General features: G+C 56.6%; 8 protein-coding genes across 8 annotated transcripts; 4 read left to right on the forward strand and 4 right to left on the reverse strand.

Moving 5' to 3' along the window:
• Positions 1-559: 559 nt before the first annotated feature.
• Positions 560-2,156, forward strand: DL89DRAFT_289842 (uncharacterized protein; the record flags this gene model as incomplete). Its single annotated transcript, XM_040890011.1, has 6 exons — positions 560-865; positions 903-982; positions 1,060-1,377; positions 1,409-1,537; positions 1,566-1,620; positions 1,677-2,156. The coding sequence occupies 6 exons, from the start codon at positions 560-562 to the stop codon at positions 2,154-2,156; spliced, it is 1,368 nt and encodes a 455-aa protein (XP_040747449.1).
• Positions 2,157-2,481: 325 nt separating this feature from the next.
• DL89DRAFT_319824 (S-adenosylmethionine synthase) lies at positions 2,482-3,644 on the reverse strand (the record flags this gene model as incomplete). Its single annotated transcript, XM_040891158.1, has 3 exons — positions 2,482-2,583; positions 2,636-2,692; positions 2,727-3,644. 3 exons carry the CDS (start codon positions 3,642-3,644, stop codon positions 2,482-2,484), a joined length of 1,077 nt encoding a protein of 358 aa, XP_040747450.1.
• Positions 3,645-8,041: 4,397 nt separating this feature from the next.
• DL89DRAFT_264169 (general substrate transporter) lies at positions 8,042-9,954 on the forward strand. Its single transcript, XM_040886131.1, has 2 exons — positions 8,042-9,386; positions 9,427-9,954. Exons 1-2 carry the CDS (start codon positions 8,239-8,241, stop codon positions 9,845-9,847), a joined length of 1,569 nt encoding a protein of 522 aa, XP_040747451.1. The 5' UTR covers positions 8,042-8,238; the 3' UTR covers positions 9,848-9,954.
• A 742-nt stretch (positions 9,955-10,696) lies between these two features.
• DL89DRAFT_12349 (uncharacterized protein) lies at positions 10,697-11,599 on the reverse strand. The gene is made up of 2 exons (XM_040883239.1): positions 11,093-11,599; positions 10,697-11,011 (listed from the first exon to the last, which is right to left on the reverse strand). Exons 1-2 carry the CDS (start codon positions 11,439-11,441, stop codon positions 10,890-10,892), a joined length of 471 nt encoding a protein of 156 aa, XP_040747452.1. The 5' UTR covers positions 11,442-11,599; the 3' UTR covers positions 10,697-10,889.
• Positions 11,600-12,450: 851 nt separating this feature from the next.
• On the reverse strand, positions 12,451-15,396 carry DL89DRAFT_205144 (uncharacterized protein; the record flags this gene model as incomplete). The annotated part of the gene is made up of 5 exons (XM_040884061.1): positions 12,451-12,759; positions 12,841-13,101; positions 13,141-13,824; positions 13,993-14,569; positions 14,837-15,396. Coding segments are annotated over 5 exons (2,391 nt in total), but the record flags the coding sequence as incomplete, so codon positions are not given.
• A 350-nt stretch (positions 15,397-15,746) lies between these two features.
• DL89DRAFT_300204 (Phosphoacetylglucosamine mutase) lies at positions 15,747-17,577 on the forward strand (the record flags this gene model as incomplete). Its single annotated transcript, XM_040890819.1, has 2 exons — positions 15,747-16,678; positions 16,725-17,577. The coding sequence occupies 2 exons, from the start codon at positions 15,747-15,749 to the stop codon at positions 17,386-17,388; spliced, it is 1,596 nt and encodes a 531-aa protein (XP_040747454.1). The 3' UTR covers positions 17,389-17,577.
• Positions 17,578-20,203: 2,626 nt separating this feature from the next.
• Positions 20,204-23,195, reverse strand: DL89DRAFT_264172 (uncharacterized protein). Its single transcript, XM_040886132.1, has 6 exons — positions 21,670-23,195; positions 21,454-21,556; positions 21,398-21,431; positions 21,039-21,341; positions 20,789-20,983; positions 20,204-20,768 (listed from the first exon to the last, which is right to left on the reverse strand). Exons 1-6 carry the CDS (start codon positions 23,059-23,061, stop codon positions 20,627-20,629), a joined length of 2,169 nt encoding a protein of 722 aa, XP_040747455.1. The 5' UTR covers positions 23,062-23,195; the 3' UTR covers positions 20,204-20,626.
• Positions 23,196-23,678: 483 nt separating this feature from the next.
• On the forward strand, positions 23,679-24,937 carry DL89DRAFT_264173 (HAD hydrolase). The gene has a single exon (XM_040886133.1). It carries the CDS (start codon positions 23,764-23,766, stop codon positions 24,904-24,906), a length of 1,143 nt encoding a protein of 380 aa, XP_040747456.1. The 5' UTR covers positions 23,679-23,763; the 3' UTR covers positions 24,907-24,937.
• The last annotated feature ends 328 nt before the right edge of the window (positions 24,938-25,265 follow it).

Raw genomic sequence — 25,265 nt, forward strand, 5'->3', positions numbered from 1 at the left:
GGGTCGCCGGAGCTGGTCCCCGAGGCGCCGCGGCGGTTCCCGACACCCAAGTTCCTTCGCCGCAAGCAGTCGCAGCCATCGCTGATCAAGCCTCCGTCGACCAGCGGCGTGGCGCGCCTGAGCTCGTCGCTGCTACCGACGTCGCTGATTCCGCGGGCATCGGCGAGCAAGCCGCAGCCGTCAGGCATCCCGGCCATGCGCAAGAGCAAGTCGCTGTGGTCGCTCAAATCGGCGTGGAACCGGTAAATAGTGTAATTCCCAATTTCCCGTATATTTAAGTTAAGTCAGTTTCTGGACGACATGGCGGTTCGTGTGGAGGGCGGCGTGGTTGGTGATGCTGGTGCAAACACTGTTTAGGGTCTGGGATTAGAATCCTTGCGGAGAACACACGCTGGGGCTAATTGTTCCAGGAAGGATTCGCAAGCAAATTGTTTGCAAGATTGTCTGTTGTTTACTTTTTCTCTTTGCTATACTGGATGCTTCTGGGTTGCGCATCTCCCTGCTCTGCTTTTGTCTTCCCTACACCTGACTATTTCCATATCTATATCCTTGCATCTTAATGTCCTCGCAGTACACTAGCAGCAGCGACACGCAGGCCAGTGCGCGCCTGTACGAGCTCGAAACCACAGTCTCGCAGATCCGCGACGCCAGCGCCAAAACGCAGCTCGACCATACGCGGCTTGAAAAAAGACACAACCTGGCTCTGGCCGAACTCCAGGACCTGCAGAAATCCCACAGCCGCTTGGAGCACCAGTACTTTGAGACCGAGCGCCAGCTGCAGGCAGCCAGCGCGCAACTGGACAAGGCGCAGCGCCAGAACAACACGCTGGCCAGCCAGCTCGAAGCCAAAACCAGAGAACTCGAGGTCGAAAGGGAGCGCTGGCATGCGGCGTGAAGCCGAGCTGGCCGAGCAGCTGGCCACGGCCAAAAAGAAAGTCACCATGCAGCGGCGCCAGACAGTCAATCTGGGCGCGCCTGCGCGGTCGCCGACCATGGGCGGATGTCAATGTACGCCCACGACACGCCGCTGTCGCCGGTCTCGGAGCGCTTTGCATTCAGCGAGGAGCATGACGGCGAGACACGGCGGCTGGCACTCAAGGCGCGCGAGGCCGAGGCGCGTGCGGTGCGCATGGAGGGGGCGGCGGAGCAGGTTAGGCGGGAGGCGCAGCTGGTTGCTGCCGATTTGGTGCAAAGCCAGCGCAAGTGTGACAAGCTTGAGCAAACCATCAAGCAGCTCAACGAGCTGAACGAGGGCCTGCGCGAGGATAACGAGTCGTACCAGATGCTATTGCAGATGGGCACCATCAAGGGCGGCTTCAAGCTGTCCAGTGGCCGCGCCAGCTTCGACAGCCGCAAATACTCGCCCGACGAGGCCCCGTCGCCTGCGCGCTCCACCAAGGAGCCCGAGAACCCGCTCGCCCAGCTCGATGCCTTCTCCGGCGAGCCAGCATCCCGGCGGCCTTGATTTGGCTGCCGAGCTCGACCAGGCACTGTCGGTCAGCGGCTCGTCGCGCACGGCCGAGCTGGAAGAGCAGCTGTCGAAGCTGAAGGAGGAACTGCGCAAGACAAAGTACGATCGCCGCCATCTGGCCTGACGAGAACAAGGCGCTGTCGCTGTACGTCAACAAGATCCTTGAGCCGCATTCTGGCCAGCACTGACGGGCTCGAGGCTGTAGCTTGCGCGCGACTACGATTCCAGCGCTGCATCGACGCCCACGGCCGGCTCGCCCCTCCAGCGCTCCTCCACGGTCAGGTCGCCGGTCGTCCAGCAGAAGCGCCAGCACGGCCGCACCCGCAGCACCTTCAGCCCGTTGTTGCGCGAGACCCCGCCGGTGCCCGACATGAGCACGTTCCCGGTGCGGGGGTCCGGCGACGGCATCACCAGCGTGTTTGTCCCGCCGACGTCGCCCAGCGCCCAGTCCGCTGCACAGTTCTCGCCGCTGCCCGTCAAGAATCCCGAGCGGTTCGCTGGTCGCGCCCGGTCACAGACGCATTCGGCGGGCATGGCGCCGATGGCTCCGCCGGTGCCGACGCCACGGCCAAATGCCGGCAATGCGCAGGCAGGCGGAACGTGGTGGAAGCGCATGAGCGTAAGGATCGGGGGCGGCTGGAACATGCAAGATGGGCCGGACCAGTCGGCTGCCGAACACTCGTGAGCCAACTGCTGGGTGGGAGGGAGCTGAGCTTCCTCTGAAACCCGCTAATTTTTTTGAACTAGTAATACCACTCTCCTGGTACCGACTTTCCTGGTACCAAACAACAGTTCCTCCAATCACAGAGCACACGAGCCAGGCTGCCAATTTTCTCTGCATGACACGGAATATTTCCGACAAGCAAAGTTTCACACACCTTACGCCTCTCCGCCTCCCCAAAAAAATTTTCGGTCAGCCATCCAGTGGCAGACCCGGCGCTGCCAAGAGCGAAAAGAACAGGGGAATGAAAATGTTTTTAGCAAGGAAATGAAAATGGAAGGGGGAAGATTTAGAACTTCAGGACCTTGGCCTTCTCCCAGGTGAACTGGTCGCGACCAAAGTGGCCGTAGCACGCGGTCTTGCGGTAGATGGGCTGGAACAGGTCGAGCTCCTTGGCAATGGCTCCCGGACGCAGGTCAAAGTTGTTGCGGAATGATCTGGACGATCTCGGCATCGCTCTTCTCGCTGGTGCCGTATGTGTCGACGTAGATGGACAGGGGCTCGGCAACACCGATGGCGTACTGAGAACTGGACAGTGACGCGCCGGGCCAGCTTGGCCACAACCAGCGACTTGGCAACCCAGCGGGCAGCATAGGCAGCCGAGCGGTCAACCTTGGTGTAGTCCTTGCCCGAGAAGCAGCCTCCGCCGTGGTGGCCGCCACCGTAGGTGTCGACGATGATCTTGCGGCCAGTGAGACCGGCGTCACCCTGGGGACCGCCGATGATGAACCGGCCCGAGGGCTGCAGGTGGTAGATGGTGCGGTCGTCCAGCAGGTGCGCCGGAATCACAGCGTTGATGACCTTCTCGCGCAGCTCGCGACGCAGAGTCTCGTTGTCGACCTCGGGCGCATGCTGCACCGAGACCACAACAGTGTCCACGCGCACAGGCACCAGGGCGCCGCCGTCCTTGCGGTACTCAATGGTGACCTGGGTCTTGGAGTCCGGACGCAGCCACGAGAGCTCGCCCGAGCGGCGCAGGTCCGCCATGCGCTGGTTGAGCTTGTGCGAGAGCACCAGCGTGATCGGCATGTACTCGGGCGTCTCGTCCGAGGCATAGCCGAACATGATACCCTGGTCGCCAGCACCGACGTTCTCCAGCGCGTCGCCGTTCTGCACCAGGCCCTGGTAGATGTCCGGCGACTGCTGCTCGATGGCCACCAGCACATTGCAGGTCTTGTAGTCGAAGCCCTTGTCCGAGCTGTCGTACCCGATCTCCTTGATGGTGTTGCGGATGATCTTCTGGTAGTCCAGCTGTGCCTTGGTTGTGATCTCGCCAAACACCATGATCATGCCGGTCTTGGCCGCAGTCTCGCACGCAACCTTGGAGTACGGGTCCTGCTCCAGGCATGCGTCAAGGATGGCGTCGGAAATCTGATCGCAGATCTTGTCCGGGTGGCCCTCGCCAACGGACTCTGAGGTGAAAAGGAAGGTGTTGTCCTGGAGGTTGCTCATGGCTGTGTGCTTGACCCTGGAAGATGTATTAGGTACAGAGAAAAGGAAAGAAGGGGGTGGATGATGAAAGAGAGAAAAGTGTTTTTGTTTCGAGTCCGCCTGGAGCACGGAAACTGCCCGTCTTTTATATCCGTCGAAACCGCCCATTCAGTTCCCGAGTGAAGTGAAAATTTTTCTATTTTGTTCTTTGTCCATTTCGTTTTTGGGGAGGCGCCCGCCCGGAACGCCCATACAAAAAACTGTGCCTTCTGTGATAACGCAATGTCCAGCAAATCACTGTCCTCCAGGCAATTTGTTTATGCTGTGAGCATTTGGCCAAAATCACACCCGCTTGGGCAATCCCATAGCGAAAACCTCTATCCACTGACCCAACGGATTGTAGGCGCCTGTCTGGTGCGATTTGCTTGCCGATAACAGGAAGCAAATTGTCTGCCTTGTGAGAAAAGGGCTGTGTGAGCGCCCCCTTGCTGCTCACATGGCCGCGCCTCGCTTTCTGCTTCCATTCCGTCTGTGAAAATCCAGCCTGGGACTTGAATGTGTGCTGCTAATTGCTCACACCATTTGCACCCGCCCCCCAATCCCAGCCAGCATGCAAGCATGTGCGCACCCGCGCGCAGAAACAATTCACGGCCAGCGCTAGCCCAGTACTGGGCAGGCCATGGTACCAGGCGATAAGGCCCTGCCAATAAGAGCCGAGAAAACAGGTTTTTGGGGGAGGTCAGCTCATAGCACTCCTAATTTCGCGACTCCGAGCCGAAAAAAGGAACAACCGTGCAACAGGACTATTCGTAAATTGCCGTGGGAAGCCCTCGCCACGCCCTCTGCTGGTTCGCTCTTGCCGCTCCCCACAGGAATCTCCCGCCAACGTGGCTCAAGTTTAGCTCAGCAACCGGTCTCTCCACAGAGCAGACTGGTATAATGAGCCACTGTCGGCATTAAGGTAGGCGATTGCGTGCTCGGTTAACGTCCGGCTGCGGTTCGGCAGGGGAGAATGCAACGGAGAGAAGGAGGTTGCCGGACATCTGATAAGTAGCCACGCATTCGCCAAACCGCCGCTTCATACTCTGAATCAGCCCACGTACAAGGCGGAGCTGACTAGCGGCACTGAATACTTGCAATTCTCCGCATTGGCAGCAAGTGGGCCTGTCGGGCTCTGCTCGGCCTTCTGATCCAGCTGTCCCATCCGAAGCTACTGTAGCATCGCGGGCGGACCTGTCTGCCATTTGAATTTTTAATCCAAATGCAGCTCTGCCCACCAGAGAGGCATGCAGGCGAATTGCAGCAAAGGTGCAGCTGCTGTATAGCCGAGTAGCTATGTAGATGAAGCGAGGCTCATGCCAAGAACCCGAGTGTTATCTTTTTGCAAATAGTGCCTCAAGATCACTCTGATTTTCTGAATGCAAATGCCCTTGGTGAAATCGACTAGTGCTCGAGAAATTGCTTGCCAAACCCCATGATTGACACCTGCAGTTATCGCCTTCAACCTGGCTCAAAGCATGGCGAGAATTCCACGAAAACAAAACTCCACTCGGCCTACTTTCTGCAAGACAACTAGTGCATTGGGTCTACAGGACAGGACATTTAGCTAGTGAACCTCCACCTCGACCCCTGCTGCGAGCTCTGCTGCGACCCCTGCCGCGAGTTCTGGCTTGGCTGGTCAAGCGCCTCGGTGTAACTCGGCAGCGACGGTGAAGATGTCTCGTTGCGCGGTGAATTCTTGTACTGGTACTTTCACTGTAAGGCAATCGGCAATAATCTCACTGCCTTGTACTTCGGCCATCAGCTCGTACTCGCCATCGTAAAATGTGATGGTTGTGTCGTCGCGGCCATGTAAGAACTTGATTCGCATGCGTCTCCTGAGCTCGGTCATGTTACATTCTCTTTCGATAGGATATATCACCTTGCGGACTGGACCCATCCGGCATATGTATGTTCATCTTTAGCAGTACTCGAGGAGGCATGATGAATGAATATGTGTATTGATGCTATAGAGTGACGCTGAATACAGTGAAGAGATGGAGAAGAGAGAAGTCAGCGGTGCTGGCGTCTTGATATTAAGTCTAGTCTAAAAATAGTTATGGTGCTAATCTTCAAAGATGGGCACAAGCTGCCCACTCCCCTTCTCCAGCGATATCAAACAATCATGTTTTGTGCATGTAGGGCGATGAGCAGGACACATTAGCCAAACCTGTATACCCATCACAGTTGTGGATTAGACACAACTGCATAAACCCCTTTTGAAGACAGCGGTTACCGGTTTGCATACTTTACTGAAATGCCAGACACACTTCTCGAACAGCTGCATTGGTCTGATCCTGAAGAAACCACATTTGATAATAGCCGAACGGCACTATTTGTACACTGCTAGTCGATTCTCGAATATGCACGCAGATGATCTTTGTCAGCAACTATATTCATCTCAAAGTTACCATATCGCTCGTATCCGATCAATTGTAAACGTAAATGTCCAGGCGAGATGGATCTTTCGGCAGAAATATGGCTAAATCATCTTTAAATTCCCTGAACCTTTTGTCATCTCGGATGCCGTACACTATCTTCCTATTAGCCTTTTCGCACATAAACAAGTACAATCCAATGATACAGGGCTGCTATTTTTATAGAGAGAGACAGGAAACACATGAATTTGTAAACCATGGAAAGAGGCATTTGAAACGACCTGCCATCGAAAACACATGGTACCAACATACATGCTATGCCACAATTCATATGTCACCTCGAGGGGGAGAGGAAAAAAAGCACACTATATATCGGGGTATTTTGAAGACATGTATAGCTTAAGGCAAGGCATAATACTTCCAATGCAGGCGCAACATTCGGGAGGTCAGGATAAAGCACAATATTCCGAGCAACCACTATTCGTATTATATAATCCACAAAATCCTGCTGCGATCTTGTAACTTGGTGGTTTAATACCATTCGGAGCCAGACTATCTGTTCGAGTTGCTTAATGGTGCATATATGGTCAGTTGGAAACTGTCGCTGCTATGGAGTGAGCATTTTATGGTATGCAAAAGCAACTGACAACCTCTCCCCTGGCTGGAGAATATCTGAGACATGTTTATTACTTTTTCAGCTTGTCTCTGTCATGCTCAACCAACGGCTCTGCATCGTCACAGCAACTAAACAGCTTGGCAAGCTGGCTTTGGAAATCATCAGCACGCCTACTAGGAAGATGCCGATGAGACCCAAGAATCATCTAGTGGAATGGGGCTTCCAGACTTCCGATACAGTATGTGCATGCGGGCAAATGCCAGGGCGGGTCTGCAAATGCAGACTAGCATGCATTGCTTTCTGGTCAATCGTGTCGATGTTTGCCACGTCGGCCATGTTTGCGTTTTGAGCGCAATAGATGGTTCCATTGCTTTTCAGGCGCACTTTCAAAAATCACTCCACCACCAGCAATCCCAGAAAGCCATGTACTATACCATCCCCTCGCTTGCTGGAGTCGTCTTTAGCATTCTCAGGCGAATGCAGCTGACGTATTTCTGCATGGCCCCGCATTCGGCTAGAGCAACAAACAGAAATGCTCCGAAGGTCAAATGGGCATCAGCCAAGACCATGTTTAGAATCGCAGGCATGCGTTGGGAGAGTTTTCTGTTGGGTCCTGTTTGGGGTCGCAGATCGACTTTTCAGTTGTAGACAGCATTGCTACTCGTGTAGGCGATCAAGGTTGCACAGATGCAAACAGGCAGGCGAGGGCGGACCAGGAAAAATTGTCCGAGCGGCGCCAGATACGGCCAGCTTGACCGATCGGTGTATCTGATTCGCCAGCCCTAGCTCAGCACACCTTCTAAAACCCAACATACGTGTATGTTGCCTTTGCCCCTTGCCTCGGTCCATGCACGCCGCCTATATCTGGTCCCATGTCGGTGGTGCTGTCGCCACACGTCATTGTGTGATCTTTTTGTAGGCAGCAGCCACCGAGATAGAGCCACGGGGTTGGACGAGGCGTCCATCAGACGCTGTTGGCTGGTAGCAGCACCAGCACCATGTGGATCAAATGGTGCCTCACGCTATTCCTTAAATTGAGCATGCACCATGACGTATACACAGCCAGGAACTGGCGGAAAAGCATCCTGCTGACAAGATCTCTTTCCACGGGAGCACGTCGATCAGATTCTCTCCTTGCAAAGCTTGCTGGCCAGAGCCGCTTTTTTGCGACAGTCGGTCATGGTCAGGAACTCTCCAATACACCGAACATACTCGGGCAGCTCACCCCCACACCTCCTCCTGCAAGGCGGCCTTTGTGCCATGTACTTTAGGGGAGAAGCATGCTTAAAGATCTATAATGTAGAAAATCAGCATGAGGTGAAGACAGCAGGTGGCCATTCTCTGGCCAGTGGAAGTTCGGTTCCATCCCGGGGTAGATCTTTATTTTCTTCTTGTACCACAGAAAAAGTCCTTGCCTACCAAGGCGTCCCACTCCACTTTATGCGAGCCAGTATCCAGATATAAATTGATCCACGCGCACGCATCCCACCCTCCCCCGACTTTTTCCTTTCTGCTCAACACGACTCAACTCTTTCTCCGAGTCTTATTTCCAATTCTTCTTCTTTGGTATTCATTAACAAACATGCCTGTCGACGCTAGCCGGGGGATTGAGGGTTCGTCGCAGTCCGAGTCTGGGCCGCCATCGACTACACAGGATATCAAGGGCGACAAACCCTACACACAAAAGGGTGATTCCGGCTCACTCACGGAGCTGTCGGGCGAGGACTCGCGGGGGTCTCACATGAACCGCATGCTGTTTGCTTGCGCATCCGTCGCTGCGCTCTCATCTATCAACTACGGCTGGGTAATTGGGTCTGTCAACATTCCCAGCTTGGTAATCCAGGAATGCTCGAGCGGGCCTGAGGAATGGAAGGCAGGATTCCCTAGCTGCCTGCCGATGGGAAGCACGCTCTGGGGTCTTGTGGTGGCATTCACGCCGCTGGGCGCATGGGCAGGATCGCTATTCTCGGGCAAATTCGCCGACAGATTTGGCCGCAAGACCACGCTGCTAGCCAACAACGTATTCTTCGTGGTGGGTGCCCTGCTGATGTGTACATCAACATCCATTGCACAGCTGGGCGTAGGACGTTTCGTTTCGGGAATTGCCTGTGGTGTGGCTTCCAACATTGTCTCTACATACAATAGCGAGGCGTCCACTGTCAAGTCTCGTGGACTCCTCGGCGGATTCCAGCAGCTTATGATCCTGGTCGGCCTGTTTCTGTCGCAGGTAGTGGCCATTGGCCTGTCGACAGCACCGCTCTGGCGTATCCTGTTCTCGATCAGCGCAGCCCTTGCCATTTTCCAGTCGCTGCTGTTGCTGCTGGCGCCCGAGTCGCCAAGGTTCCTGGCTTCCAAGGGCCGCCTCGAAGAGTCGCGGACAGCGCTGCAGAAGCTGCGGCCAAATCTGAACATCACAATGGAGTTTGACGATCTGGTTGAGGCCATCGAGGCTAGCCAGCTGACTGCCGCCGACTACACGCCGTCGCTGTGGGACGTGCTGTCAGGAAACACGCCGACCGATCTGCGCCACCTGGTGTACTGCGTGCTGTTCCTGATGCTCTCGCAGCAATGGAGCGGCGCCAAGGGCGTCATGTTCTACTCGACTGAGATCCTCAGCAAGACCTTCCACCTTACTGAGGAAGAGATCCAGCATATCCCCAGCATTGCGCAGCTGCTCACCGTGGGCATCGGCGCTATTGGTGCTATTGCCGTAGTCATTGGTATGAACCTGTTGGACCGACTGGGCCGTCGCACCAGTGCTGATTGCTAGCTCTCTGATGACATGCGTGTGCGCCGTGCTGATTGTGGTCGGCAGCAAATTGGACATTGGTCCCATGGTCGCCGCTTTCATGTACATGTTCAATCTCGTGTTCCAGAGCGGCGCTGGCTTTATCCCGTACTTGTCAGCCTCGGAACTGCTGCCGTACTACGTTCTTGGCAGTATCAGCGGGCTGGCAGCGTCAATCAACAGTCTCGTGCTGTTTGTTGTCAGCCTTCTGTTCCCGGTCCTGGACAAGGCGCTGGGTCCGTATCTGTTCGTCCCGTTCGCCGCCACCAACTTCATCACATTCCTGTTTGCCTGCCTGTTTATGCCTGAGGCCAAGGGCAAGACGGTGGTGCAGGTCATCCACGAGTACAAGGGCCCGCTGCATGTTGTTGGCAACATCAAGTTTTGGAAAAAGCAGGCCTAACCGGCAGCACACGATCATGTACAAACTTTATTATTGCTCTCTGCACCATACACATTAGCCATCCTTTATGTAGCCGTTCTTATACATCTCTGATAATTTCAACACATATTGTTAAGTATGCTTTCTTTTAAAAAAAGGTGTCCTGAAGAGAAAATTGGTGTCATAAAAAGGTAAAGAGGTTTATGTTTAAAGAAGTGGATGTGGAAGTTGGAATCGGTGGCAGAAAAGCGGCTTTCTAAAACCTACACCATACTCGCCAGCAGATCACCTCCTTTGTCAAGAACTAGAGCCATCACAGCACACTCTGCTCGCAAGAAGAGTGGGTCCATGCGAGAAAGAGCATGGCAGTCCATGCAGTGTTCGATTTAGAAGTAGGCCATCATCAGCGAGCCAGCCAGGGCAACGGCGCCCATGCCCAGCGCGTTGGTTCCAGCACCGTTGGTGATCGTCGAAGTGATAGTGACCTCATCAGTACCAGCGTTCTGCACAACGGTCGACGGGGCAGCAACAACCGGCACGGGCTGCGCAATCGCTGGGGGACCAGTGACAGTCAGGTACGCATTGTTGTGCGCGTTGGCGACCGGGTAGACGGGGGCCGGGGGGTTGGCAGCGACAATGGCGGCAGCAGCGGCAATGGCAGAGAGCTTGGCAAGCATTTTCAGTGAAGTGGATTAAGAGAACTGGGTAAAGGGTTGTTGTCGTGGGACGCTAGGGATGCGCGGGGTTATCAAGATGGAGATGTAGTCTTGCGAATTGCAATGATGATGTTGGAACTGAGTGATTGAGGTAGTGTCGTAGCGCTTTTATACAACACGACGGGATGCCTGCCCTAGCCATACGCGCAAAAGGGCTGGGAATTCGAGACATGCTCCAATATGTGGTCTAGTTACGTTTATTTTTCCAGGGACAAGCTCGCCTATACCCAGGCCACTCAACAGCAGATGAATCTGGAATCTAGAACTGTGGTCGACATTGAATATTGATCGCCCCTTCCCTCCACCAACCTACATAATCTCAGCTGTTATACAAGAATCATTCGTCATTACGCTCTCGACAGGGCGTAGGCAGCGCTAGCCGCAGCGATTACCAGGGCCAGAGTCACCTCCTGCACTGAGATCTCGGCCATGCCCAAGTCATTCACCAAGCGCCTGGCCAACCTCTGCACTACATCGTTAAAAATGTGGAGTGGGCTCAGTCATTGCCGTTCCTTTAAAGTCACAGGATTATCAGTGGACCGATACATACGCTTCATTGGTTGCCGTGTGCGGCACAGACCGTCCAGGGCATAGTCACATTGTGCGCTGGCTGCATGCACTGAGACCGCCATCAGAATCACTGCCGAAGAAAACAATACGATATACGTCCAAGGTATACGAGGCATGACAAAGAAGCGCTTCAGAGACAGGATATGCAGGTCCATGGCATACGAAAAGTAAAGAGGGGTCTGGGATTTTCTGCGAAAGAATGTTGAAGGTACAAGGGAGTAGAGCAACCCTTTGCAATTTACTCGCATCGGCCAAAAAGACAAATATATTTTTTCGCAGTACTCCAGCTCAGACAAAAGTGCTACTGCGCTAATCATGCGTGGAGACATGGAGCTGGCTGGTTCACCCTACCCCGCACTCATATTCACGGCATGTCAGCCATAAAGCTGCTGTCTATATTGTATAAGGAACAGGGTAATTGAAAACATCGTAATAAAATGTATCCTTGTGGTGAAATTCTAACCCCACATTGGCATGTCAGAAATTAGGTGACATGCGCAGAAGTGCTCCTTGTGCTTAGATGTACGAGGCGAAAGCAACAGGCGCCAGCAAGGGCAGCAGGCAGCCAGCGACATCTGGTTAGGCAGTGGCGCCGTTCCTGTTGACCGTGGTGGTCACAGTGACCGTGCGAGGGGACGGGCCCTCGTTAGCCTTGCCCTTGACGGCGTGGGGCTTCTCCCCAGCCTCGGCAGCAATAGCGGCACCAGCGACAGCGAAGACAGCAGCGGCGATCGAGATGAACTTCATGGTTGCGGTTAGAGGTGGCGGGTGAAATGAGTAACAAAGGTGTTCGTCTGAAGACTATTACTTGATGGGGATGGTGTTTTGAGGGCAGAGTGCAGGGAAATGCTGGGCGTTTTATACGTGTATCGAGCAGCATTTGGGCTTTTCTCTGTCGCACGGCATTAGCATCCTGGAGGGTCTAGCCATGTTTCTATCTGCATCCCTGAGACTTGGTCAGTCAGACACATGTGATCGACATTACAATATGGTGTTCATTCTAGACCCGACTCCTACACATAGTTTCCTGGTCGCAAAGACATAAGGCGAAATTGTGTAATCGGCAAGACCATGCGGAACAAGCTAGTCTGATAGACCGCCCGTTTGATATATCCCGACATGTTTCTCCACACTGCGGATTCTCTAATCGCGAACAGCCAGCGTGTTCCACTTGATCGCAATCTGGTCCACACTCCGGTCACTTTCGGCCACGCTGTTCACTTCCTCCACGGCCTCCTGGGACTTGGCCAAATGCCTCTGCCAGCACGAGTAATGCACAACGCTAGGCTCCAACATGCGCTTGCGCGGCGGAATCACTGCAAATGCAGAGCCCGCGCCGATCCGCTTCAGACAGTGCGGGCAGGTACGGGTCTCGGTGATTATCACGCGTTTCGCCTGCATTGCGCCCAGACGCCGGCGCGCCTGCAAGTCCTCAGCCTGGCGCAGGTTGTGCACAATGTCTGTGGCCCGCACTTTCTCATCTAGCGTGCATAGCTGCTTGCGCAGGTAGTCACTGATGGAGCTGGTGAAGGGCATGTCGGAGGGCAGCATCTGCAGAGCCTTGTTGGCGGGGATATAATGGTGATAGACAGACAGAAGGTGCCCGGCAAAATCACGGTGCAGGTGTTTGCGGACGGTTTCAAGGTCCTGGTCGGGATGCTGAGCCCGTAGGTCTTCGGCTTCCAGATCAGTGATGTCGGATGGCGGATCGGACACGAGGATATCGACCAACTCAACAAACACACCAGCGCTGGCTGCATCCAGGCAGTACTGCTCAGCTAACTGCAGATCGCCGACGCTGTACACTAGGATGTTCAGCGCATGGCGATGCCGGCCAAGCCTTCCCAGCACTAACGCGCGCTCCTCAAACAGCCCGTCATCCGGCAATCTAGCCAACGCGCGCTCCGGCGAGTAGTGCTGGCTGGATCTCAAAAACAGTTGCAGACTACGGCGGGGCTCAGCGTCGCGCGAGACGATCAGACGGGGAGACTTGCCTTCGAACTCAGCATCACTACGCTTTTCGCTGACCATGTCGAGGTAGGCAGTGATCATATCGTCATGCAGACCAGTGGTCGAGTCATCCCACGTCTCAAACACGTATTTCAGATACTGGACAACCAGGGAGGGCGAGAAATCCCGCAGGAACAAGGCGACACGGGCGCGTGGGAACGCAGTAGCAGCCGGCCGGTCGTCAGCGAACACTGTCGATACCACAGATTCGGGTGCGGGCCAATCCTCGGCATCCAGGTCTGCTGTGTCGCGGTTCTGCAGTGGCCATTTGGCGTAGCTGAGCACTAGCTCGAACTGGTCGGCTGGCAGGCGCAGCAGGTAGCGCACGGTTGAGTATGTGCCGTATAGAAGCCCTGCGCTAGGATCCTGGCCACGAGACTGCAACAATTGCAGAGCATTGCGGTACAGACCTTTGCCGTGGTACAGATCAACCAGCTCCGGGTATTTTTGGGCATCCAAAAGCAGCTGCTCGCTCTGCTCAACATCGCAAAAGTTTTTGACCCGCAGCAGCGGACCAAGCAGACCAGGGCTGCACTCCAGATACACCTTGAGCAATGTGGTATCGACGACCTGAGCCATGGCAGCAACCGGGATCTGCATGCGCTGCAGCGAAAAGTTTAGGCGCTTCAGACGCACGTGTGGCGTGGTGTCGTCTCTGTCAGCATCGCGTGAAGGGAACTTTGAGGACCCATCCTCTGACACCTGGCCGTCGTCGTCATTGCCATTGTCGTTGTCGTCGTTGTCGTCGTCGTCATCAAACACGCGCACAAGGAACTCCAATTCGCGCTTGCTCTCAGACATAGCCCGCTGCAGCCACCGCCGGTGTTCGGTCAAGTACCGCATCAGGGCATAGAGGGCCTCGCGCCACACGACCTGCTTGCGTTTCTTTGTGTCCTTTTGGATGCCAGCCTCGGCAGCTTCTGGTGTAGTGTCAGTGCTGGTACCATCGTCACTATACTCCTCGGCAAGCTCTCCTGCAATGCGCTCGGGACATAGCGCAATGGCCTCGGTGGGCGTGGCGCCCAGCTCAGCAAACTCGTTGAGCGACTCCTCGTACTGCGCCTGGTCGCGGAACAGCCAGCGCGCACGCAGCCAGCGGATCTTCAGCGTCAGGTCGTCCTTCTCGTCCTCCAGGATGTTGTCTGCCTGGGCCACCAGCGACAGGGCTTCGTCGTACTGGCCCGCCTTCAGCACCTCCTCGACCTGCTGCTCGATGGGCGCCGGCATCAGCCGCCATACTGTGCGCTGGCCAATCGCCCACACCTGCTTGCCGCCAGCGCCGTTCAGCGCACGCAGCGGCTCTTCCTCCGACAGCAGCAGCGTCTGCACCAGCGCCTGCGTGGCAATATTGCGCACTTCCACGTTGTGTCTTGTGCCCTCCGCGGCTGGGGCCTGCGACACGGCCACGACATATGCCGATGTGTATGTGATGCCCACGGGCGGCTGACTGAACAGCATTGGCTCAGTGTACTCGCGGCTGCACAGCTTGCCGGCAGCATTAATAAACACACCCACGTCCTCGTGGCACAGCAGCAACTTTTCGCCAGGCATTTTCCGGATCAGCGTCTTGAGCCCGCCACCCGAGCCCGCCAGCCCAATGGCCCACGAGCCCCACATACTGCCGGAGTTTGTCGCCGAACCACTGCCTGCCGCCGGTGCACTGTCCATTGCCGGCCCACCCATGAGCCCGCCTGCCAATGTGCGTAGGCTGGACGTATCCGCTGGAAACAGGTCGTCCCACTGGCCCTCCGGCAGCTGCAGCGTCAGAAACTCCTTGGCCGACGACAGCGCCAGCAGATTCGATGCGCAGAACTGCATTGCTATTATCCGCTCTGCAGCCGAGTACTCGAACGACTTGTAGAACTCTGCGTCCCGCCACTCAAACACCAGCACGCGCCGCTTCGCATGCACCGCCAGCTTCGACACCAGCGTCGGAATCCCGTCGATGTGGTCCACGCTTGTATGCACGGCCACCAGGCTCGCGCCCTTGGTGTTGTTGAGCGGAGTTGTGTCGCTGAGTGTCTGCAGGTCATATAGCGTGACTAGGCTGTCAGAGAGACATACCAGAACGTTGGCCTCTTTGATTACCTCCAGCTGCTCGACCGCGCGCCGCGCGAACGCCTTCTTTGTGTCCAGTAGAGTGACTGATAGTGCGCGCGTGGGTGTTGGCTCGGTGATGCGGTAGACGAGCAGCGCCCCCGTCGACGTGCCCAGCAGCAGCCGGTCGCCGTATGTGGTTGCGCACTCGATGCGCACCGGCAGCTGCTTCAGAACTGGCCTGACGCCGAAAGCAATGTGCATTGTGGTGGTGAAGAGGAATTGTAAACGAAAGGTACAGCGTGAAACATGCAACTTCCAGCACAGCGCCCCAGCGTGAGGCTGGGTATTTTTAGCTCAGCGCCCTTACGATTTGCCAGAGACACCACCCACGTGAAGCCATTCGGTGGCCAATGGCGGTGTAGCGCATATAAGCCCTGATCCCCTGTCCAGTGGGCTTATAAGCGAATAGTGCGCCGGGTGTTCACCCACCAGGAACCTCGCTTTCTTCTCTTCCTTCGTCCCCACATCAGATTCATTTCTCTCTCCATTATCAATTCTACCACCACAATCAACCTACGTCAAGCATGCCGTTCACCAAGGTCCCCGAGTACTCTGCCAAGCACCCAAAGCCCGCTGACATCACGTACGAGTACGGCACCGCTGGTTTCCGCACCATCGGCGAGAACCTCGAGAGCACAGTGTTCCGCGTCGGGCTCTTGGCCGCGCTGCGGTCGCAGAGCAAGCAGGGCCAAGTAATCGGCGTGATGATCACTGCCTCGCACAACCACGAGCGTGACAACGGCGTCAAGCTCATCGATCCGCTGGGCGAGATGCTGCAGCAGTCGTGGGAGGCGTATTGCAGCAAGCTGGCCAACGCAGCCTCGGACGCCGACGTGCAGTCTGTGCTTGAGGAGGTGGCCCGTGCCGAGAAAATCGACACGTCGATCAAGGCCAAGGTGGCTTATGCGCGGGACACACGGCCCAGCGGTCCGCTGCTGCAGGGGGCGCTCGAGGACGGTCTCGAGGCCCTGAACGTCGAGGCGACCAACTACGGCATCATCAGCACGCCGCAGCTCCACTACATTGTGCGCTGCCTCAATACCGCCGGCACCAGGGCCGCATACGGCGAGCCGACGGAGACCGGCTACAACGCCAAGTACGGCAGTGCGTACCTGCGCCTGGTCGAGGGCAAGGAGAAGCCGACCACCCTGCACATTGACGCTGCCAACGGCGTCGGTGCCCCGCAGGTGCGCAAGCTGGCCGAGTCGATCAACTCGCCGTACTTCAACATCGAGGTGCACAACCACGACACCGAGACCCTGGGCAAGCTCAACATCGACTGCGGTGCCGACTACGTCAAGTCCAACCAGCGCCAGCCCGCTGGTGTGACACTGATCCCCGGCGGCCGCTACTGCTCGTTTGACGGCGACGCCGACCGCATTGTGTTCTACTACGCCGACGAGGCCGGCCGCTTCCACCTGCTGGATGGCGACAAGATCGCGACGCTGGTGGCCACGTACTTGCGCGATCTGGTCAGCGCCGCTGGCATCACCGACCTGGAGGTCGGCGTCGGTGCAGACCGCGTACGCCAACGGCAGCTCCACCAGCTTCATCAAGGACTCGTTGAAGCTGCCCACCGTGTTTGCAAAGACCGGCGTCAAGCACCTGCACCACGAGGCCGAGAAGATGGCCATCGGCGTGTACTTTGAGGCCAACGGCCACGGCACCGTGCTGTTCAACCCGTCGGCGGTTACCGCCCTCACCAATGCCACGCCAACGTCGCCTGCCCAGGCTGACGCGATCGAGCGTCTGTGGGCGCTGCGCGATCTCATCAACGAGTCGGTCGGTGACGCCATGTCCGACATGCTGTTGGTCGAGACCATCCTGATCTGCAAGCAGTGGACGCTGGCGGACTGGGATCAGGCATACACTGATCTGCCCAGCCGCCTGCTCAAGGTCGTCGTCAACGACCGCTCGGTCTTCCAGACCACCAACGCCGAACAGACCCTGACGTCGCCCGCGGGCCTGCAGGACGTCGTTGATTCCATCGTCGCAAAGTTCCCCAAGGGCCGCTCCTTTGTGCGCCCGTCGGGCACCGAGGATGCGGTGCGCGTCTATGCCGAGGCTGCCACTCGCCACGACTGCGACCAGCTTGCCTACACTGTTGCCGGTGCTGTCTTTGACAAGGCTGGTGGTCGCGGCGAGCGCCCGGCCGAGTTCCTGTAAACAAAATCCATTGCCGTTATCTCAAGCTATCTTGGTTGCATATTCTTTCTATACATGTAACAAGGAACCACTATTTCATCATGTTTCTCGCGCACCAGCGGTGTTGCAGCCACTGTGTATCGCGCCATCGGAGAGCGAGATGCTCTCCGCCTGATTGGCAGGAAATTGTGCTAGTTTTACATCAGACATCCAAAAAAACATAAAATGCGAGGCTTTGCCTTCACTAGACAGGAATGGATCTCGCCGAGCCTGTTGTAGAGCCAACGGTCGAGTCATGTGCAGATGGGTTGGAGGTGGCTTTGGGCAGTGGCAGCGTGGACCCGGCCCGGAACGATTCTGGCAGCGCATTCTTGCTGGCAATCCGGCAATGCCTGATGTGCGGCATAAACTCGCATAGCTTGCGCAAATGCGGCAGGTCAGCCTCCTGTATGTCGTCTACAATCAAATATCGCAGCATGCTATGTCTGCCCCACGGCTCAAACATGCCAGGCGTAATCGTCGTGCCCACGGCTCCACCGCGCACACATACCTTCAGCGAATGCAGGTTCGGCAGCGTGGCCAGGAGCTGCACCAGCGCCGGGAACGTCATGTATACTCCGCACAGCGACAGCTCCTGCAGATTAGCACATACCCACGGCGAGCTGGCGAGCTTGGGCGCCCAGTACTCCCAGCGCCGGGATTTGCGCAGGCTGAGCATCTTCGGTGGCTCGAAGCGCGTCGCCTTCCAGACAAACCCGTCACTGAGCATTTCGCCAATGGGCGAGATCTGCTGGACCACATGCAGGCGACGCAGATGCCGCAGGCCCTTCAGCACCGCCTCCAGCCCCGAGTTGTGGATCTGCCGCTCGGTCGGCGTCTCCGGCTGCACCATCAGGACCTCCAGGTTCGGGCACGCCTTGACCACCTGGTCGCATTGCGCATTCGTCATCACCGATGTTATCAGGCCGCGCAGGTCCGGCCACGAGTGGAGCACGAATTCCTCCAATACGCTCTCGCATTGCGCCAATGGCGTCGAATTGCACCGGATCATCAGCCGGGTCAGTTTCGGCAGCGACCGCGGGTTCAGGCACCCGAGAACCGGCAGCGTGTCGTTGGCGTCGATCCCCAGACACAGCGTCTCGATGGACGACGGGTAGCACAGCTGCTTCGATAGCAGCTCGACGTGACCTGCCGGGATCCGGTCGATCCGCAGTTCGCGCAGATTCGGCTGGGTGCGTAATACAGACGCGTAAAACACGCCCAGCTCGTCCGGCTGGTACTGCATCCGCAGCCTCGTGAACCCATCCCCCTGGATCCCCTGCAACACATTGTAATCGCCCAGCAAGTGCGCAAACCTCCGCCTGTCGCCTTCGCCCAGATCGCCTGTATACGAGACCGACAGATCGTTAATGCGGCCCGCCGACAGCGCCCACTTGGCCACATCCCGCCATGGCAGATACGAGTTGTCCACGGTCAAGGGTCGTCAGCTGCGGCATGTTGCGCGCCAAATCGACAATCCGGATATCCACCGGTGTGAACAGAAACCGCACCGCCAGCGTATGCAGCGCCGGCCACTCGACCTCCAGCCAGGCGCCGATAATCGCCACTTCGCTTGGCGAGTCCAGCCAGCCCGGCACCTCGCGCCGCCCGTGCCGTGTCTGGAAGTTTATCTGCCTCACGTGCTGCCTGTAGTGCTTGTGCACATGCTGGGCCACTGCCTCCACTTTGCTAAAGTCGTATACATTTATTGTCTCCCAGAGCAGCGGCGCTACCAGCGCGCGCCAGCTCTTCGACACCTTGGGAGAGGCGTCGCCGCGACTGCGTGTCGCTGTAGAAGGCGACGCGCTTGTATACCTGGGACGACAGCTTCATGTAGTTTGCGTAGGATGTGTGCGATTTCAGCGAGCTGTGGTGCGAGGATTTGCCGGGGCTCGATGCTGTTGCCAAGGACGCTGTGGTGGTGGGTGTGGATGCTGTGGATGAGGAACGGGACATGCTGTGCAATTATAGATAGGAAAAAGTGTAGAGAAATAGCTGAAGGAGGAGGCGTGGTATGTTTAAAAAATGTCGACAAATTTGGCGAGGACTAAGGAATTTGAAAAGACAAAACGATCGACAACGCAGTTGGAACTGAGGGATGTGCAGCAAAGAAATTAGGGATCACGCCTGTTGGTACACTTGACTGTTGGTACGCTTGACTGCTGGTACACTTGAGCACGGTCGCTCCGTAAAGCCAGGCTGGAATGGAGAAATTAGGTAAAGACTGAGGACTTGCTAGACAGAAGGGAGAGGAAGAGAGCGTCGTGGGACTGCAAGGCAGATTTCTGCTCGCAGCGAGGCGCTGAATAAAAGAGAAATTCCCAGTCGGGAAGAAATAAAAGTAACATTTTGCAAAAGAAAACTTGCTGCTCCCCATCCCTTTTTTGGGACCAGTTTTCGCTTTTGCACAAGCGACAGACCGCCAGACTCCCATGACGGCCACGCATGATGCATGCAGCCTGGCCCATTCGGAGGACCGGTCTGTCGCTTGTGCATCCCCTTGGTCCAACAAACAAAGCCAATGCTGAAGCGCTCATCAGGAAGAAATAAAAGTTTTTTACCTGGTTGCATCCACATTACGCCAATTCGATTCAGATGAATGTGACAGCGCAGCGCACCTCCCCATGTCTCTGTGGCGAGGGATTGGAAATTGTAAACACTGACTGGCATTTAGCAGAGCTGTTTACCCTTACAACAACAACAGCATCGCAAGACCTCCCCCCTGGCCTGCCGTTCCAAGATGCCGCTGGGACAATCTGCACACTGGAGGGTGTATTCCCGACTCTCGCCACCTTTGGGATTGTTTATTTTATTCCTGCCTCCGTTGACTGAATCGCACTCGCATTCACCATGCAATGAATATGATGTGCCAGCACATACGCTCGGCTGCCCTACACAGCCTCCTCCTCCCCTCCCCCATCACAGTATCAAGGGAGGGATGTTGTGGTTTTTCGTTTTTCTACTGTCTTTCAATGCAGTAATTGTCGCATATCCCTCCCCTTCCCCCTCTGCGAACCGCACCGCAGCTCGGTCCCACTCCGCAGAGCTGCAATGCGGGTGACAATTCACTGTGAAGCCACTTCAAGACATGGCAGCAAAGAGCGCTGGCGCATATTTGACCTGTGGCGAATGTCTCCAGACTGCTTTTCTGCCCGCTTCCGTGTGTGGAGGCGGTGTCATTTTTATACAGAAATCCAATTGTCAACATGTAGTCCAATGGCTACAGAGTCACCACATCCAGCTCTTGCTGCACCGCTGCGAGCCGTGCCTGCAGACTGGCAGCCTGCGCGCGCTTCGCCTCCAGCAGCCTTCGTAGCTGCTCGATTTCGTGGCCCGCGATTGTAGATAGCGCCAGCGCGAGCCTGCATCCGCCGCCACAAACTCGCTAGCATTTCCCAGCTGTGGCGACAGATCCGGTGGCGAGCTCGACTGCGAAGAATCCGTGGTCCCAGCGTCAGTCGACAGCTGCACGACATCCCACAGCACGCCACTCGACGCCATGTCGGTCTCCCACGACTCGGTGGTCTCGGTCTCCGGGTGGCTCTCCTCGGAGATGCTGTGGATGCTCAGGCTGGTGCTGATGGTCGGCAGTGAGGTGGGTGCCTCGTTGACAGCCGAGGCGCAGAAGGAACGTGTGGTACTTGTAGAGCGCCGGGCGGTGCGAGATTGTTATCAGGGTGACGCCCAGCCGCTTGGCGTGCTCGTACATGAGCCCCTCGACGTCGGCGCTGACTGCGCTCGTGCACTCGTCAAGCACAGCGAACCGTGGCAGGTGGTAGAAAAGCCGGGCCAGGTTGATGCGCTGCTTCTCGCCGCCGCTCAGTACATCCTTCCACTCTTTGCGCGCACCCAATCCGCCTTCACGCGACGGCAAGTACGCCAAATGCACTGCATGCAGGACCTCCATTAGCTCCTCGTCGGTTCGGCCCAAGAGCCTGCATCTGGGCATGCGTGTGCGGGTAGATTACCTGGTCGCGCAGGCTGCCAAGACGATAGGTACGGGCGCTGCGGAATGTAGATGATCTCTGACGGCTCCGGGCGCTCAACCTGTGCCTGCAAATGCCGGCCACAGCCCGCTCAGCACGCGCAGGACCGAGGTCTTGCCGACGCCATTGGGGCCAGCAATCATCCAGTGCTGGCCGCGACGCACCTCCCACGTCAATGGCCTCACCAAGCAGCTCGCCCGAGATGTTCGGATCCATGCTAGGCGCAGCAATCGGCACGCTGGCAAACCGCACGCCGTCAATGTCCTCGATATGTCACGCCTCTAATATCTGCCAGCGAGAACTCGGGCAGCTTGGGCTGTTCATCGTCGTCAGTCTGCTCGGGCTTCTCGTACTCATCGCGACGCATTGCGTGCAGGGTGCTGATGAGCGAGTACACACGGCTGGTGTACCCGGTCAGCTCCATGACTTCCTTGATCGAATACATCATGCGCCCACCGGCATCGGACAAATTGACCAGAATGCGCTTGTTGGTGATAAAGCTCTGGGTGCGGAATCCGCCGTCATCGCCGCCACCACCGATGCCACTGCTGCCACCGCCGCCTATAGCTGGCCGCAAAAAGAACGGCAGTGCACAGACCAGATACCCGAATGCCGACCACGTATACTTGATCACCATATCCTCAAGCACAACATGCGAGATCTTGCGCTTGGCCACGCTGCGGGCGTGCTCGAGCAGGTTTGTGAGACTGAACTGCAGCTGCTCTTCCTCGCGCTTCTCGCCACGGTAAAATGCAATCTCCTCAGCGTTCGTAATAACCCGTGCGTGGTTGGCACGGAACTCGCCCTCAAGCTTGGCATGCGATGCAGCCATTTTGCCAAACGCCGGTGTCCATGCGCGCAAAAGACTGGCGGTGGCCATGTACATGGCGAACATGCCGACGGTGCCGTGGAATCCAACTCCCCGGATCAGCTGGATATTGAATATGATTGTGTCCAGAGTCGGCTTTCCGAGGTTGGAAAGGAAGCTCGCGAGCTTGTTGCAGAACCGCGCAATATCGGTTGTGATGAACTGGTCCGGATTGGAGATGCGCCCGTCAAGCGTGAGCATCTTGTAGTAGCTCAGATGGTCGTTCAGATACAGGTCATGGACGTACTGCGTGAGCCTTGTGCGGAACGCCAGCGCCAGCTTCGACTCGAGGAACTTGATCATGCTATTGGTGTATGTCGCCGGAATTGCGATGGCGAACCACGACAGGAGGCCAGCCAGAAACTTGCGTCCATGCCCGCGTACCAGGTGCTTGACAATCTTGCCGTCCAGCTCCGCAACCACAACGCTCAGCCACGTACGCAGGACAAGGAATACCGTGTGCATGGCAATAATCAGCATTTCGCGGCTTGCCAGTGACGGAACCATGATCCGGGTCAGTGCGCGCAGCTGCGCAAAGAACGTGCGGTTCAGCTTGCCCGAGTTTTTCGCGCCCTGGCCTCTGTCGATCAGGGACGCAGGGAAGAACGGCGCGTCCTTGTCAAATCGCCGTTCGCGCTCGTCGCTCTCTGTCCATTGGTTGGAGTCGTAGGTGCCACCTCCACGCATACTGCGCATGCTGACTGTGCTCAAGGCGGCGGACAATGACATGCTGCGCTTGGCCTTTTCTGCGGTCTGGCGGTGCTGGATGTAGCTGTACAGGACCACCACTAGGGAGACCATTACTGCGCCTCCAAACTTTGCGGACGCCAGACCGCGAGCAGGCTTTGAATTCACAGCTGGCATGACGAAACTAACTAGCTCTAGAGTTGTATTATAGTACAGAATAATAGGAGGAAGGGCGGTGTGGAGAAAAGTTATGTTTTTTTGCTCAGCTGGAAGCGGAAGCCTGCCCTAATGGCTGGGCGAGAAGAGGTCAATTTTGTGTTTGTTCCATGTGAAAATGCGCCCTGTCTGCGGGATAGCTGCTGTCCATGTGAGCATCGCACCTCACACTAAGAAAATTAAGCCGTCACAGGACCATCGGTTTCATGTGAAAATTTCCCTTTTTCCTTCCAAGTAGCTCCACAGCAGGACATTGCTTATGCCAGATGTTCTGACTTGCATCCTCCAGAATGCAGCCGCATGTGCTTTGGAGGCCGGACCGCAACCTCTGGCGAACAAGGACAAAGCTGTGGATCAATGCTGGAGAGTCTCCTGAAGCTCTGGCAGAGACAGCTTCAGAGTAGGGTTCGCACACACCCAGCTGCCCTCCCCCAAATATTTCCATACTCTTCTGCAAGTCCACTGTTCTGTGAAATGGAGAGCCGACTATTTGTGCAGCTGAGCCAGTCCAGCACCAATCCCTCTTTTTCCGATATTGCGATTTAGATAACCACTGCAATCCCACCAGAATGTCATCGGTGGCTGTTTTCAACAATCAGAATGCGCAGTCAGGCTGTGGGCACTTGTGCAAGGCGCTTGCTGGCCCAGCAGCACCGGAATCTACAGACCAGCACAGTTGCACGCAAGCAAACCTCCCCGCTGTCCTGGCACCTGGACACCGCCGTGGCTTTTGATATCGACGGCGTGCTGATTAAGGGAAAGCGCACGCTGGACGAGGGCCGGCGCGCTCTGGAGATGCTGAACGGCGACAACGTGTTTGGCAAGCGGATCCCGTTTGTGCTGCTGACCAACGGCGGCGGAGTCACAGAAGCAGCCAAGGCTGCAGATATCTCCAGGCGGCTGGGCGTAGAGATCAAGCCCGAGCAGGTGATTCTTTCGCACTCGCCGATGCAGGCGCTCGCAGAAAAGTACTCCGACAAGCACGTTTTGGTGGTGGGCGGTGTGCAGCACCGGTGCGCGGAGATTGCACGCGGCTACGGCTTCACCAATGTCAGCACACCCAACGATATTGTTGCCTGGCAGCCAGCGGCCTGGCCGTTCATGAAGGCGCCGACTGACAAGATGCTGTCGCAGCCCCTGAGGGATTTCTCAAACGATCCGTTCTACGCCGTGCTGCAGTTCCACGACTCGTTCGACTATGGCCGCGACCTGCAGATCGTCACCGATGTGCTGCGCTCGCGGGGCGGTGTCATTGGCAGCGAGTATGCCGACCATCAGGTCATGCCGCTGTATATGTCGAACCCTGACCTGGTGTACAGCAATGAGTACCCGCGGCCGCGCTTCGGCCAGGGTGCATTCCACACGTGCCTGCGAGCCATGTGGGCTGCATTGACGAATGGCAAGCCGCTCAACTACACCCTGTATGGCAAGCCCAACAAGGTGCAGTACCAGTACGCTGAGCGGGTCCTAGATAGAATGGCGTTGCAGGCAGCTCCCAATACCGACCTTGGGCAGGTGCAGGCGAAGCGCCGCGTGTTCGCCATTGGCGATAACCCAGCCGCTGATATTGCCGGTGCAAATGGTGCCGGATGGACCTCGGTGCTGGTTCGTACCGGTGTGTTCAGTGGCCCCGAAGGATCAAACGACCCAGCGAATCCTGCGCACCGTGTCACCGACCATGTCGAGGAGGCGGTCAAGTGGATTATCGAGTCCGAGGCCCGCCGTGCCCAGCAGTCAGCATAACCTTTTTTTGTGGCGATGCATCTGGGCGGTTATGCAAGCACCCGTATTGGCCCGTAGAGATACAATAGACGGTAGTGTCTACCACCATATGTAACTGCATGTGAACAGCAACATGGAGGCGTCTGGTGCAGGCGAAGAGCCGTCACCCACCCTTCCCCAGCCTTCCATCCAAAGTTACGGGCATTCACGCCGGGCAAGTGGCACTGGCATTGTCCACGTTTCCCGGCGACAGTGAATGCCAGAGTATCCAGTGCGCGTGCCTCATTAATGCTTGCAACAGCCTGTCCCTTTGTGGAGAGGGCGATTCAGTGAATCGGCCCCAGTTGCTGGCGATTTACGCCCAAAAAGGCCCCGTCCTC

Source organism: Linderina pennispora (genome assembly GCF_002104995.1).
Source record: "Linderina pennispora strain ATCC 12442 chromosome Unknown DL89scaffold_1, whole genome shotgun sequence".
In the NCBI taxonomy this organism is placed as follows: Eukaryota; Fungi; Kickxellomycota; class Kickxellomycetes; order Kickxellales; family Kickxellaceae; genus Linderina; species Linderina pennispora.